At 43.8% G+C, this 16,697-nt stretch overlaps 1 protein-coding gene across 2 annotated transcripts; it reads right to left on the bottom strand.

Annotated features, from left to right (window-relative positions):
* Positions 1-1,496: 1,496 nt before the first annotated feature.
* Positions 1,497-16,497, bottom strand: LOC139416233 (modulator of VRAC current 1). Of its 2 annotated transcripts, none has more exons than XM_071164667.1 (12): positions 16,384-16,497; positions 7,805-8,113; positions 7,383-7,472; positions 7,004-7,057; positions 5,338-5,439; positions 5,023-5,124; positions 3,706-3,777; positions 3,399-3,515; positions 3,151-3,207; positions 2,939-3,061; positions 2,551-2,712; positions 1,497-2,069 (listed from the first exon to the last, which is right to left on the bottom strand). In XM_071164667.1, exons 2-12 carry the CDS (start codon positions 8,036-8,038, stop codon positions 1,989-1,991), a joined length of 1,194 nt encoding a protein of 397 aa, XP_071020768.1. In that variant the 5' UTR covers positions 8,039-8,113; positions 16,384-16,497; the 3' UTR covers positions 1,497-1,988. The 2 variants fall into 2 exon arrangements, with proteins under 2 accessions (XP_071020768.1, XP_071020759.1); XM_071164658.1 differs by lacking the exon at positions 16,384-16,497 and adding an exon at positions 12,817-12,901 and having other exon boundaries at positions 1,772-2,069.
* Between the last annotated feature and the right edge of the window lie 200 nt (positions 16,498-16,697).

Below are 16,697 nucleotides of genomic sequence, written 5' to 3'. Positions count from 1 at the left end.
CCAGCAGCTGTGGTTTTGCTCAGGGGTGTACTGCGTCTGGATGTTATATGAAGGCAGTTTCTGGCAAGACAGGTCAGATCAATAGCAAGCCAGCAAAGTTTCTCGGCAAACGCGCAGCGAAGCCAAAGCGGGCCACTCCAGACTCCGTTCAGCGACATGTTAGATTACTAGCCGGTTTTCGCCGGTTAGGTGGCGCTCCTCACGACTGCTTCCAAATATAGGGTTTCCTCTCCGCCACTGCAGCGTCGCAATGGTGACCGAAGAAACAAATGTGTTGTCACAAGTGGCAGTGGCTTGAGGCAATGTTCTTCTTTTTTTATGGATTTGGCTTTACATAGAAAAGTTTCATCTATGTTTTGATCGATCTGCTGGTGAGATCTGCATGCACTTTTGATGAATAGGCTAGGCTATCTTTCACGCACCTGTCTTTGGTGCTGAAACAACAAAGAGGACATCAAGTGGGAATAGGCTATGATTTATACTGAACAAAAATATAAATGCAACATTTAAAGTGTTGGTCCCATGTTTCATGAGATGAAATACAAAAATCCCAGAAATGTTCCATACACACAAAAAGCTTATTTCTCTAACATTTTGTGACAAATTTGTTTACATCCCCGTTAGTGAGTATTTCTCATTTGCCAAGATAATCCATCCACCTGACAGGTGTGGCATATCAAGAAGCTGATTAAACAGCATGATCATTACACAGGTGCACCTTGTGTAATGTAACCAAGAACACCAAGGTAACCTGCTTAAATGACTCCCGACCCTTAGCACCAACCCAAAGCACTTCATGGTCTGTAGCCATAGGTCATGGCTCACATCAATACCATCATCCCAGGAACCCTAGACCCAGTCCAATTTGCATACCGCCCCAACAGATCCACAGATGATGCAATCTCTATTGCACACCACACTGCCCCCACCCACCTGGACAAAAGGAACACCTACATGAAAATGCTGTTCATTGACTACAGCTCAGCATTCAACACCATAGTGCCCTCAAAGCTCATCACTAAGCTAAGGACCCTGAGACTAAACACCTCCCTCTGCAACTGAATCCTGGACTTCCTGACGGGCCACCCCCAGGTTGTAAGGGTAGGCAACAACACATCTGCCACGCTGATCCTCAACACTCAGTAAAATCATTGAAATTGTTTCATGTTGCATTTATATTTTTGCTCATTATAGATTAAAACAAATGGTACAGTAATTCACAGCATTTCCAGACATTAATCGAAGGAAGGAACTCAAGTGTTTAGCAATTCCCCACCAACAACCACATTTGTTTTCTCAAAGTCGCATATGACACCACTGTTTGCTAAACATTGTATCCCAACTTAGAAAGCTGAGTTGAGTATTTTGTGCCATTCGTATATTGTGACCAGAAAGACAAGTCAAAAGCATAGTCTTCTTGGTGCTTCAGCACGTGCCAGACAGAAAAGGGGGATTGATACATATGATCGTTCATAAAATGGTGAAGTGACATGATGGTGTATAAATTGTTTTATTTGTCGACATGACAGGAATACAATCACCAACTGTATCTAAAGGACACAATAGTTTTATAGTAAAAAACTGAAGGTCTGTTGTATATGTAAATCTCCATGTAAATATCAATTAGACCTAAAGCTCTATATGTAAAGATAACTACATACAGACAAAGACTGAAAGAATACTGTGCCGCAAATACAATACAAGGAGGCATGAGAGTACTCAATTGTCTACAGATTGTACACAGTAAGGATATTGTTATAGCATGTTTTAAAATGTAGACCTCAGATATGTGAATGCTTATGACGTCACACACTTCCTACTGAATCCTTCCTCTCCAGCCCCTCACTCTTTTGTCCTCCCCCTGTCCTTGCTCCTTTTCTTTTTTTTTTCTCTGACAGGGAAACTGACTGACGGTATTCATTATTTATTTTTTCTTCCTCTCCCTTGTCTGTCTTTTCTGTTTTGTCCTCCTTCTCCTCCTCCTCTGTTCACTGTGCCATTTGGACCACAACCGCCTTCCAGGCCTTGTCTTTGTCAAACTCCCGCAGTGTTCCATTGGATGCTTGTTGCTGAGTGAGCAAGATGGAGGGAGGGAAGAGGGGATGGATAGGAAAGGAGAGGAGATCATTTAGAAAAGGAAATAGAGAGACAGAGCAGAGACAGTTATACAGTACTTTGTCACTGCGGTCTGCACACCATCAATGCACAACATACTGTTTTTCCATGAATGACCAGCTTAGACATAGGCATCATTCAGAGAGCTGGTGCATCTCTCACCTCAGTATGTCAAAGTATCAGTGACTCTTCGTCAGTGACTCTTCATCAGCGAATCTTCATCAGTGAGTCATAGAGCACAACATCTCATCTGCTAAAGATATGTGTGTGTGTGTGTCTGTGTGCATGCGTGCGTGTTTGAGAGAGAGACAGCAAGCGGGAGAAAGAGAGAGAGAGACTGTATGCAGTATGATAGGAGAGTACAATAGGAGAGTGTTGGTCCTAGTTAATGTCTATGGGAGTCTGCATGACTGTGTGAACAGTATGTGTGTGTACCTCTGAGTGGAAGGCTGGGAGCTGCAGGCTGTCATCCCACTCTGGACCCCCCATGCGGAGCTGGCTCTTGTAGGAGGCACAGTGCACCACGGTGGCCAGAGTCAGAACTGCCTGCACCAGCAGCAGCGCCATCAGAATCAGCAGCAGGATCTCATATGATTGCTAGGGACACACACATACATGTTGTATTGGTACATCATCTAAGTTACAACTACAGAATCATTCTTGAGCATGTCGCATGTCCCTTTGTCAAAACTTTGGGATTCACTCACTATCTGAGTTATAACCACCACATGAAAAAAGCTCTGTATGATTTTATATTTCATTGAATTTCTATCCTATTTACACAGACTCTACCTACTGTGTCACAGAGCACTAGGCAGCTCACCTTGGCTGTAGGCACCTCGTGCAGGAAGATGTCAATGAAACTGAGCACACTGCAGGAGAGGAAGCCTGAGGCTGAGAAGAGCAGTGGGGACGTCACACTGCTGATGGCAATCAGCATCTCCACCTGAGAGGCGGCGGCGGGATAAATAGTCTTCAGTGAGGTAGTGGTTGAGCGTGACACCTGTCCAGAATACATAACCTTTAAAAACTCACCAGACACTTGTTGGGGTATTCTGCCACGACATGGCTGGCAATGGCACTGGGGAAACACTGCAGAGACAGGGACCAAAATAGAGGCACAAGTGATTCAGTCTCTTACCCATTGCTGAGTCACAGACAGATTATTGGGTCATGAATGAAGACTGGGATGTGTCTGCAAACAATTAGCCTCTTTGGTGGGTACAACACTTTTTGGAACCACTGTTATATAGGCCCAATGTAACACAGGCAGCTTAACTCACAGCCACTAAGATCCAGAAGAAGGTGACAGACAGGTATGGACCAGGGAGCAAGACGTCCATGTTGAGAGCGATGATACCGCCAAACACAGCCGAGATTCCTACTATCACCTCAATCACCTGTCAGAAAACAGCAGTGACCATTGGGATGCCGTATCAATGCTGGTGCACTGTGCTGAACAACAATGTAGCCGGCGTACGTGTGGTGTTTCAATGTACAAACATTAGAGCCACTGTTAAGAGTACATAGTAGAATGTGTAATAATGTATCTCATTCATGAACACAGAAACTCAGTGTCTATGTGCTCACAGAGTAGGCCTTTAGAAGTCGGGTGGGAAAGACGGCCGGTGTCAGAACCACAGGACCGTCATATGTCACGGGCTGAGGGAGAGAAAGGGAGGGAGAAGGAGGCGATACAAAGTCGGGGAGAGGGAGAATCAGAGAGAGAGAATGGGAAGAGAGAGGACATACAGTGCGGAGGGAGGGGAAGAGAGAGGACATACAGTGTGGAGGGGGAGAGAGAGGACATACAGTGCAGAGGGAGGGGGAGAGAGAGGACATACAGTGTGGAGGGGGAGAGAGAGGACATACAGTGCGGAGGGAGGGGAAGAGAGAGGACATACAGTGCAGAGGGAGGGGGAGAGAGAGGACATACAGTGTGGAGGGGGAGAGAGAGGACATACAGTGCAGAGGGAGGGGGAGAGAGAGGACATACAGTGTGGAGGGGGAGAGAGAGGACATACAGTGCAGAGGGAGGGGGAGAGAGAGGACATACAGTGCAGAGGGAGGGGGAGAGAGAGGACATACAGTGTGGAGGGGGAGAGAGAGGACATACAGTGCAGAGGGAGGGGGAGAGAGAGGACATACAGTGCGGAGGGATGGGGAGAGAGAGGACATACAGTGCGGAGGGAGGGGGAGAGAGAGGACATACAGTGTGGAGGGGAGAGAGAGGACATACAGTGTGGAGGGGGAGAGAGAGGACATACAGTGCGGAGGGAGGGGGAGAGAGAGGACATACAGTGCGGAGGGAGGGGGAGAGAGAGGACATACAGTGTGGAGGGGGAGAGAGGACATACAGTGCGGAGGAGGAGAGAGAGGACATACAGTGCGGAGGGAGGGGGAGAGAGAGGACATACAGTGCGGAGGGAGGGGGGGAGAGAGAGGACATACAGTGCGGAGAGAGGACATACAGTGCGGAGGGAGGGGGAGAGAGAGGACATACAGTGCGGAGGGAGGGGGAGAGAGAGGAAATACAGTGCGGAGGGAGGGGGAGAGAGAGGACATACAGTGCGGAGAGAGGACATACAGTGCGGAGGGAGGGGGAGAGAGAGGACATACAGTGCGGAGGGAGGGGGAGAGAGAGGACATACAGTGCGGAGGGAGGGGGAGAGAGAGGACATACAGTGCGGAGGGAGGGGGATAGAGAGGACATACAGTGCGGAGGGAAGGGGAGAGAGAGGACATACAGTGCGGAGGGAGGGGGAGAGAGAGGGATGGCATGTTATAATGACATGCAGACAAACAATCCTACACAGCACAGTATAAGAGAAATAAGAGTACAGCCAACACATGCACATACTGTATATACTGTATACTGTTTCCCAGCTTTAACAATAACACACACACCTTCCTGTGGCTACAGCAGTCCTCTGCAGAGCGTGCAGACAGGATGACTGTACTGGCCATCAGCACCTCCAGCAGAATCAGCAGGATGAGGTTAAAGTTGATCTGAACAGCGGCGGGCCATGGGAGAGAAACAGAGGAGGGAAGAGAGATTGTCAGAGACAGGTAGAGAGATTCATTCAACATCTGTATCCTACAACATGCATGTGTGTGTGATTGTAATGCAAGTCAGGTGTTAGCGTATCATGCAAACAAACAATTGAAGCCCCTCAAGGCTTTGCCTTAGGGCAACTACATCCAGTAGTTGTGTAGACTCACATTGACAGCAGAGGGACTCAACACCAGCTTACAGCCAAACCACACCAGGCAAGTGGTCGTCACAGCGAAGGTGGACACAAATACCACCTGGAAATCTGACACCTGTCAATCACAGATGTAATATATATTATTAGCACCTACATCAGGGACATGTTGACAGTATTAAGGGGACATGTTAACAGTATTAAGGGGACATGTTAACAGTATTACGAGGACATGTTAACAGTATTAAGGGGACATGTTGACAGTATTACGGGGACATGTTGACAGTATTACGGGGACATGTTGACAGTATTAAGGGGACATGTTGACAGTATTAAGGTGACATGTTAACAGTATTATGGGGACATGTTGAGAGTATTAAGGGGATATGTTGACAATATTATGGGGACATGTTAACAGTATTACGGGGACATGTTAACAGTATTACGGGGACATGTTAACAGTATTAAGGGGACATGTTGACAGTATTACGGGGACATGTTAACAGTATTAAGGGGACATGTTAACAGTATTACGGGGACATGTTAACAGTATTATGGGGACATGTTGACAGTATTAAGGGGAGATGTTGACAGTATTAAGGGGACATTCTGACAGTATTAAGGGGACATGTTGACAGTATTAAGGGGACATTCTGACAGTATTAAGGGGACATGTTGGCAGTATTAAGGGGACATGTTGGCAGTATTAAGGGGACATGTTAACAGTATTACGGGGACATGTTAACAGTATTATGGGGACATGTTGACAGTAGTAAGGGGAGATGTTGACAGTATTAAGGGGACATGTTAACAGTATTAAGGGGACATTCTGACAGTATTAAGGGACATGTTGGCAGTATTAAGTGGACATGTTGGCAGTATTACGGGGACATTCTGACAGTATTAAGGGGACATTCTGACAGTATTAAGGGGACATTCTTACAGTATTAAGGGGACATTCTGACAGTATTAAGGGAACATTCTGACATTATTACGGGGACATGTTTACAATATTAAGGGGACATGTTTACAGTATTAAGGGGACATTCTGACATTATTAAGGGGACATGTTGACAGTATTAAGGGGACATGTTGACAGTGTTAAGGGGACATGTTAACAGTATTAAGGGGACATTCTGACAGTATTAAGGGACATGTTGGCAGTATTAAGTGGACATGTTGGCAGTATTACGGGGACATTCTGACAGTATTAAGGGGACATTCTGACAGTATTAAGGGGACATTCTTACAGTATTAAGGGGACATTCTGACAGTATTAAGGGAACATTCTGACATTATTACGGGGACATGTTTACAATATTAAGGGGACATGTTTACAGTATTAAGGGGACATTCTGACAGTATTAAGGGGACATTCTGATATTATTACGGGGACATGTTTACAGTATTAAGGTTAAGGGGACACGTTGACATTATTAAGGGGACATTCTGACAGTATTAAGGGGACATTCTGATATTATTACGGGGACATGTTTACAGTATTAAGGTTAAGGGGACACGTTGACATTATTACGGGGACACGTTGACATTATTACGGGGACATGTTTACAGTATTAAGAGGACATTCTGACAGCATTAGCTCAGTGGCCCCTGGACAACATTCATGCAACAAACGCACATTTGCTCATTGAGTAGCGTAAGCCTATTTGTTGTGTACTCACTGCAACATGATGGTTCTTGGCAATGGCAAAGCTGACAACTGCTGCCGGGACACTCTGAAACAAACACACACACAAATACTAATCTCACTCTGTAGCTCTCAAGCCTGGCATGCATGATTACACAAATATAGTACATTCTCTCAATATTTGCTTGCCTGCAGTGCTATGCTGTTTCATAGGCACCAGGTGTTAAACGTTTTTGTAACTGGGCAGATTTGTCTTTATTTTAATGAACATGAATAGAAGCACGTGTCTCTGCTCTTGTAAGGGTTCTATTTTGAAGGTACTGTACTATCAAGTAACGATAATTATCATAATAATAACAACGATCATGAGGATCAGCCTGTTTTCAGACTCTGGTCAGCTGAGAGCCACTCACCGAGCCTGCAGCACAGCGCAGATAGTCCATGGCAGCAGGAAACACATTGCCCAGGTAGAGAGAGAAGCCTGCTGTGACCAACAGACTGCTCTGTGAACCACACACACACGCACACACACACACCGCACAATTGTTAGCATGTAAACTGCCAAGAGGAGAGTTCACTTACCAAAAAGTTGTCTCCCCCACCCCTGTTCTCTTTTCTCTCACCCCTGTGAGGAGGTTGTACATTCCCCCTTTGAGGGATGATTTTATGCTCGTGTTTTTCTGTCTTCAAACCCGAATGAATGTGAATGGAATAACCAGATGTATGGGCTCTCTCTAACCAATCAAGGGCATTGAGTAATCAATTACAGCAGCACTGGGTTTTTGGAATACCACATTTGTCCATCCCTTTAACTCTTGACCTCCCGACCTCTCACCCCAATGAGGACGCTGTAGAGCCAGGTCCTGTAGCTGAGGCAGGGGTGCATGGGCTTCTCAGAGTGGGCAAGCTGCAGGTCACTGGCCCTCACGTCCACCGTGTAGCTCTCTGGCCGCTCCCTCTCCGCACACCCCCGCCGGCCCACTGTACCCCCGCCACCCCCCCTCTCCAGCGTGGGCATCTGGGTGTAGCTGAACTCCTCCATGGCAGACAGATCGTCCCGCTGCATCATAGTGAGAGATGAGTGACAGCGCCCCCAGATAGTCCAATGGGACGGTCACACTGGGTCTGAGGAACCTGTGTGTGTCTGGCAGAGTGGACATGAACCTGTTACTGCAGTGGGTTAAATCGTCCTGGGGTCCAAACACATTAAGGCACTTACATTACATATAAAACAAAAGATAAAACAGTACATCATATCATTACATTATTACACCACTACACATCTACAATACAAAAATGGATAATACCACCATACAGCGTTATTTCAATGTAGGTGTGTGTAGAGTACTAGCGTTTGTCTGCATATGCACGTGGCTGTACCTGTGTATGTGTCTCTTCCCAGTTCCCGCTGTTCCATGAGGGGTATATCAATTTTTTTAATCTGATTCTACTGCTTGCATCAGTTACCCGATGAGGAATAGAGTTCCATGTAGTCATGTCTCTATGTAGTACTGTGCGCCTCCCATAGTCTATTCTGGATTTGGGGATTGTGAAGAGACCTCTGGTGGCATGTCTTGTGAGGTATGCATGGGTGTCTGAGCTGTGTGTTAGTAGTTTAAACAGACAGCTCGGTACATTCAGCTTGTCAACACTTCTTACAAAAACAAGTAGTGATGAAGTCAATCTCTCCTCCACTTTGAGCCATGAGAGATTGACATGCATATCAATAATGTTAGCTCCTCCTGTACATTTAAGGGCCAGCCGTGCTACCCTGTTCTGAGCCAATTGTAATTTTCCTAAGTCCCTCTTTGTGGCACCTGACCACACGACTGAACAGTAGTCCAAGTGTGACAAAACTAGGGCCTGTAGGACCTGCCTTGTTGATAGTGTTGATAAGAAGGCAGAGCAGAGCTTTGTTATGGACAGACTTCTCCCCATTTTAGCTACCGTTGTATCAACATGTTTTGACCATGACAGTTTATAATCCATTGTTATTCCAAGCAGTTTAGTCATCTCAATTTACTCAATTTCCACGTTATTCATTACAATATTTAGTTGAGGTTTAGGGATGAGTGAATGATTTGTCCCAAATCCAATGCTTCTAGTTTTTTTAAATATATTTAAGACTAACTTATTCCTTGCCACCCATTCTGGTACTAACTGCAGCTCTTTGTTAAGTGTTGCAGTCATTTAAGTAGATGTAGACACATTGGCTTTACTCAAAGCCAGTGGCATGTCATTAGTAAAGTGCAAACATTTGTAAGGGGCCTAGACAGCTGCCCTGGGGAATTCATGATTCTACCTGGATTATGTTGGAGATGCTTCCATTATCTGGTCAAACACAATTTTTTCCAAAGTTTACTAAGGGTTGGTAGCAGGTTGATTGGTCGGCTATTTGAGCCAGTAAAGGGGGCTTTACTATTCTTAGGTAGCGGAATGACTTTAGCTTCCCTCCAGTCCTGAGGGCACACACTTTCTAGTAGGCTTAGATTGAAGATATGGCAAATAGGAGTGGCAATATCATGTGCTATTATTCTCAGTAATTTTCCATTCAAATTGTCAGACCCTGGTGGCTTATCATTGTTGATAGAAACATTTAAAAGGGTTCCAAAAGGGTTCTACAGCTGTCCCCATAAGAGAACCCATTTTGGTACCCAAAGAATCCAAAAGGGTTCTACCTGCAACCAAAAATGGTTATTCAAAGGGTTCTCCTATGGGGACAGCCAATGACGGACTGGCCATCTGGAGCACCGGGAGTTTTCCCAGTGGGCCGCTTGACAATTGGGGCCCATGCAACACAAACTATAAATTACCCCAGCCCCTGCTTAAATTAAAATAACCAAGTGCTGTGTGTCTGACTGGCCCATGCGACTGACTGGCCCATCTGTCAGCCTCTCTCTCCCGTGCCAAATACTTTTGGTCCAGTCCATTCTATCTTTACCTGGGCACCGCCCCTTTTCCCATCTCTGTTAATTAGGGCTCAAATCCCGTTAACGGGATCGATTTGACAACAGCCAACAACAGAAATCCCATAATTCAAATTTCTCAAACATACAAGTATTATACACTATTTAAAGATAAACTTGTTGTTAATCCAACCACAGTGTCTGATTTCAAAAAGGCTTTACAACGAAAACATACCATTATGTTAGGTCAGCGCCTAGTCACAAAAAAACATCAATTTTCCGGAGGAGAGGAGTCACAAAAAGCAGAAATAGAGATAAAATGAATCACTAACCTTTGATGATCTTCATCAGATGGCACTCATAGGACTTCATGTTACACAATACATGTATGTTTTGTTCGATAAAGTTCATATTTATATCCAAAAATCTCAGTTTACATTGGCGCGTTATGTTCAGTAATGTTTTGCCTCCAAAACATCCGGGGATTTTGCAGAGAGCCACATCAATTTACAGAAATACTCATCATAAATGTTGATGAAAGATACAAGTGTTTTACATAGAATTAAAGATACACTTCTCCTTAACTTCTTGTGACTAGGTGGCGCTATTAAAATTTTTGGATGAAAAACGTTCCCGTTTTAAACAAGATATTTTGTCACGAAAAGATGCTCGACTATGCATATAATTGACAGCTTTGGAAAGAAAACACTCTGACGTTTCCAAAACTGCAAAGATATTGTCTGTGAGTGCCACAGAACTGATGTTACAGGCGAAAAAGAGAGGGAAGATAAGCAATGTTTGGGTTTAGCTAGCTGGCTATTTAGCTATATCGGGTGCCTTTTGTTGAAACAAGCGCTCGTCAATGTCACTTTTTGTGAACAGACCAATCACAGCCTGGATGGGGCTGGACATTAAAACAAGGTTGACGTACTACAGCAAACTTTCGAAATGTTGAAGTCATTGTTATGCATGAATGGTTATGATTATTGACAAGTTAGTACTTAGAGACTAACCACCAATGTACAGTCGTGTCCAAAAAGTTTAGAGAATGACACAAATATTAATTTCCACAAAGTTTGCTGCTTCAGTGTCTTTAGATATTTTTGTCAGATATTACTATGGAATACTAAATTATAATTACAAGCATTTCATAAGTGTCAAAGGCTTTTATTGACAATTACATGAAGTTTATGCAAAGAGTCAATGTTTGCAGTGTTGACCCTTCTTTTTCAAGACCTCTGCAATCCACCCTGGCATGCTGTCAATTAACTTCTGGGCCACATCCTGACTGATGGCAGCCCATTCTTGCATAATCAATGCTTGGAGTTTGTCAGAATTTGTGGGTTTTTGTTTGTCCACCCGACTCTTGAGGATTGACCACAAGTTCTCAATAGGATTAAGGTCTGGGGAGTTTCCTGGCCATGGACCCAAAATATCAAAGTTTTGTTCCCCGAGCCACTTAGTTATCACTTTTGCCTTATGGCAAGGTGCTCCATCATGCTGGAAAAGGCATTGTTCATCACCAAACTGTTCCTGGATGGTTGGGAGAAGTTGCTCTCGGAGGATGTGTTGGTACCACTGTTTATTCATGGCTGTGTTCTTAGGCAAAATTGTGAGTGAGCCCACTCCCTTGGCTGAGAAGCAACCCCACTCATGAATGGTCTCAGGATGCTTTACAGTTGGCATGACACAGCGCTCACCCTGTCTTCTCCGGACAAGCTTTTGTCCGGATGCCCCAAACAATCGGAAAGGGGATTCATGAGAGAAAATGACTTTACCCCAATCCTCAGCAGTCCAAACACTGTACCTTTTGCAGAATATCAGTCTGTCCCTGATGTTTTTCCTGTAGAGAAGTGGCTTCTTTGCTGCCATTCTTGACACCAGGCCTTCCTCCAAAAGTCTTTGCCTCACTGTGCATGCAGATGCACCTGCCTGCTGCCATTCCTGAGAAAGCTCTGTACTGGTGGTGCCCCGATCCCGCAGCTGAATCAACTTTAGGAGACGGTCCTGGCACTTGCTGGACTTTCTTGGGCGCCATGAAGCCTTCTTAACAACAATTGAACCGCTCTCCTTGAAGTTCTTGATGATCTGATAAATTGTTGATTTAGGTGCAATCCTACCTGCAGCAATATCCTTGCCTGTGAAGCCCTTTTGTGCAAAGCAATGATGACGACACGTGTTTCCTTGCAGGTAACCATGGTTGACAGAGGAAGAACAATGATTCCAAGCACCACCCTCCTTTTGAAGCTTCCAGTCTGTTCTTCGAACTCAATCAGCATGACAGAATGATCTCCAGCCTTGTCCTCGTCAACACTCACACCTATGTTAATGAGAGAATCACTGACATGATGTCAGCTGGTCTTTTTGTGGAAGGGCTGAAATGTAGTGGAATTTTGGGGGGGGATTCAGTTCATTTGCATGGCAAAGAGGGACTTTGCAATTAATTGCAATTCATCTGATCACTCTTCATAACATTCTGGAGTATATTCAAATTGCCATCATACATACTGAGGCAGCAGACTTTGTGAAAATGTATATTTGTGTCATTCTCAAAACTTTTTGCCTTGACTGTAGACCATTTTTCTTGCAAAAGGATTTAACGATGGAACAAAACCTAAAAAATTGATAAACGTTGGTTATGTATTTCTTAACAACATAGCTGTGTTCTTCCGTGAATCCTACCAGAGGATGAACATTTGGGAGAAGGAGAGCAAGGACCAAAGACACAGACGTCTTGCTCCAATTGGAGAGACCTGCTGGTGGGCTGAAGACAGTGCCTTAAAGAAAGGCTTGGAACTTTTGGAAATCCAGATGAGGGTCTGTATGTTGATGTCCTTCTCACTCTTTCAACCATACAAGATCAGAAAAACATCAACACCATTGCATGGGTCAAGGCACAAGGATACATTGAGGGGTTGCTGAAGTATGAAACAATACTTACAGCTCAGATATTCCTCAGAATTATGTAGGTCACCTCACCAGTCTCAAAATATCTTCAAACAAGTGGAATGGACATTCTGTCTGCGCATCGTATGGATGTGTCTACAGAGGAACAGCTGAAAGGAACAGCAAGAGATTTTGAAAAAGTCAAGGCTGCTGCAGACACATTTGTCCAGTGGGCCAACAGAAAGTTGCAGGAACGGGATGAGGAAACAGAGCTGGAGTTAGAGACCACTCTGCCAACGAAAAGGGCTAGAAAGGAGAAAACCATGCCTGGAGAGATGGCACAAGATGAGACTTGGGCAGAGAGTGCATACAGGATTGGTGTCCATAATCAAATTCTGGATACAATTATAGCATCCATCGGCAATTTCTGAGTAATGGCACTTTGTATGCCGACATGGCTCTTCTGGACTCTAAAAACTTTAGTCAGCTAACATGCAGTGCCAGTGGCCTTCCACAGACAGCCCTTCAATAACTAAGACAATGTTTGATTAAATTTGACAGCAGAGCAACGGTGACCAATTTACAGAGTGAGCTCATGAGTCTGGTAGAACAGTGGACTAGGTTAAAACTAGTAGTATTGAGCAGTATTGAGTAGCTTGGATGAATAAGGTGCCCAGAGTAAACTGCCTGTCCCAGATGCTAATATATGCATATTATTAGTAGTATTGGATAGAAAACACTCTGAAGTTTCTAAAACTGTTTGAATGATGTATGTGAGTATAACAGAACTCATATGGCAGGTGAAAACCTGAGACAAATCCAACCAGGAAGTGGGAAATCTGAGGTTTTGTAGTTTCATTTAAGTGATTGCCTATCCAATAGGCTGTGTCTATGGGGCCAGATTGCACTTCCCAAGGCTTCCAGCAGATGTCAATAGTCTTTAGAAAGTTGTTTGAGGCTTCTATTGTGGAAGGGTGTCGAATAAGAGCTGTTTCAACAAGTGGACTAGGCTGAGGCCAATCAGTTGTTTACTGCGCGGTCACCCCGTTCCTTCTTTTTCCTCTGTAATGAATACGCTATTGTCCGGTTGGAATATTATTGAAGATTTATTATAAAAAGACCCTAAGGATTGATTGTAAACATCGTTTGACATGTTTCTACAAACTGTAATGGAACTCTTTTGACTTTTCGTCTGGACTTTGCACTTGCGCCTGTGCCTTTGGAATAGTGAACTAAACGCGCGAACAAAACGTAGGTATTTGTTTTTAAATATGAACGTAATCGAACAAAACAAACATTTCTTGTGGAAGTGGGAGTCCTGGGACTGCATTCCAACGAAGATCAGCAAAGGTAAGTGAAGCTTTATAATGCTATTTATGACTTTTGTTGACTCCACAATTTGGTGGGTAACTGTATGGCTTGCTTTTGTGGCTGAACGCTGTTCTCAGATTATTGAATATTGTGCCTTTGCCGTAAAGCTTTTTTGAAATCTGACACAGTGGTTGCATTAAGAACAAGTTTTTCTTTAATTCTATGTAAAAACTTTCATCAAAGTTTATGATGAGTATTTCTGTTATTTGATGTGGCTCTCTGCAATTTCTCCGGATGTTTTGGAGGCACTTCTGAACATGGCATCAATGTAAACTGAGGTTTTTGGATATAAATATGAACTTGATCGAACAAAACATACATGTATTGTGTAACATTGAGTCCTGGGAGTGTCATCTGATGAAGATCGTCAAAGGTTAGTGATTAATTTGATCTGCTTTTTGTGACACCTCTCTTTGGTTGGAAAATGGCTGAATGCTTTCTGTGACTAGTTGCTGACCTAACATAATGATATGTTCTGCTTTCGCCGAAAAGCCTTTTTGAAATCGGACACCGTGGTTGGATTAACGAGAAGTGTATATTTAAAATGGTGTAAAATACTTGTATGGTTGAAGAATTTTAATTATGAGATTTCTGTTGTTTTGAATTTGGCGCCCTGCAATTTCACTGGCTGTTGGTGAGGTGGGACGCTAGCGTCCCGAACGATCCCAGAGAGGTCAAAATAATCGTGATTTGAAGAATACACAACCAGGACTATGGATGACTATGGACCTGAAGGAAATGAAGACGACGTGGAGATGGTGAACAAGAGCTGTTCATCTTGCAAGGACTGTCCAGTGTGTTGCTACCGTATTCTTAGTCAGTACAACCTATTGACCGACGCATACCACATCCTGGGCCTTGCTTAGAAGTTCCTACTTACCCTGTCAGTAACCCAGGTAGCTTGCGAGCGGAGCTTCTCTACTCTGAAATGTATCAACAGTAGGCAAAGGAGCACTCTATCTCAACAGCACCTGGAGGCTTTTATGGTCATGGCTACTGAGTGAGATGTTTTAACGGCCCTAGACCATGACCTGGTTATAGATGGCACTGCTGAGAGAAGTGAGCTGCTGCAGAAATGGCTAATATTACAAGGTAGGAAATATGTTTCTTTTAATTTTATTCTATGACTTGCCTACTCACAAGTCTTTTCACCCCCAAATTTCTTCCTGTATTATTAATTTTACTGGTCAGGTGGTTCCAGAGATTCTTGCCACCTTGCTGCCAGTGCCATTATGCCAATATGTGCTCCTTCCAGCCAGCCTCACCCTAAGAGCAACACATCCCCCTTGTTCTATTTTACATCTATTTTTACTAAAGTCATTGTTATAAACATTGTTCAGTAATCTTGTTTTTCATAAAGTGTGGCGTGGGTTGTGTGGATGGTGGTGTATCGCTGGGGGGTTTTGGTGGGCCGGTCTGAGTCAAAAAGTCCAGGGCCATTTTTCATTCCCAGTTCGTCCCTGAGGACAGCCGAAGAACCCTTTAAGGTTCTAGATAGACCCTTTTTTTCTAAGAGTGTAGAAACACGGGCTTTTAGGCAGTTTTTTGTTGTTGAATAATGTTGATTAATTATGAAAATATGAAAAATATGAATAACATTCCACCCATGGTCATTTGACTGCAGGAAAGGGCTCCAACACTTTGTCAGAAGTACAGAATCAGTATCTGAATCAAATTATAATTTATTGTGTGACATTCAGGCACTTTGAGGAATCAGAATCGTGAACAAACAATAACATCAATATCTTTGGTTCTTTAGGGAGATAAAATGGCTGCACAAATGGAAATAATAAGTTATTTCAGTAAATTATCAGTTGATAAATAAGGTTTTTGCACAAAGTGTCATAAGACAAAATAGTTTTCTTTACCATTAATCTTGATTTCTTGAATCTTATTTCCAATAAAAAATATAGAAGATCAACAGGATGTATTATGAGTTATATTCATCAAAGTAGTTCAGACTAAACAACATCTGAGAGCATTATGTACCTCTGGGTGAAAATGGTGTGTAGGAAAAATAGGTATATGTTTGAGTGGATAGAAGATAAAAATGGGATATCAAGGAACAAGATCAATACAAATGGAAGTACACGCAAATAAATGTTCACATGAATCCTACAGAACTTCAAAAACAACACCCACTCCCCTCTCTCCTACAGGTCTCATCTGACTCAAACACCCCCCCCCCCCTTTCCACCCTCTCCTTCCCCTCCTCTCATCTCCCGTTCCCTTGTCTTCCTCTCCCACTCACCTGTTTAGTTGTCCGTCTTGTAGTATCTCCCCAACTTATCTACCCACAAGATATCTCTCAATGGACACACAGCAATTTTATAATCCCATATAGAAGACACTTGTTTTTGTCGTTCGGAAAGAAGTTTCTTCCCTCTCCCCCTCTCTCTCCCTCCCTCTCCCACTCTCACCCTCCCTCTCCCTCTCACTCTCTTTAGAAGAGACAACAAAATTCTGGAGCTAGCTGTTTTCAAAGAGTGGAACAAAAACCCATGCCTCTCAGGCTGCCAGCGCGTTCTGTGCCAGAGGCATACAGCCTGTGAATGACAAAGAGGG

Source organism: Oncorhynchus clarkii, chromosome 1 (assembly GCF_045791955.1).
Source record: "Oncorhynchus clarkii lewisi isolate Uvic-CL-2024 chromosome 1, UVic_Ocla_1.0, whole genome shotgun sequence".
NCBI classification, from domain to species: Eukaryota; Metazoa; Chordata; class Actinopteri; order Salmoniformes; family Salmonidae; genus Oncorhynchus; species Oncorhynchus clarkii.
The sequence above is the reverse complement of the archived record's forward strand: the minus strand, read 5'-3'. Positions and strand labels throughout refer to the sequence as shown.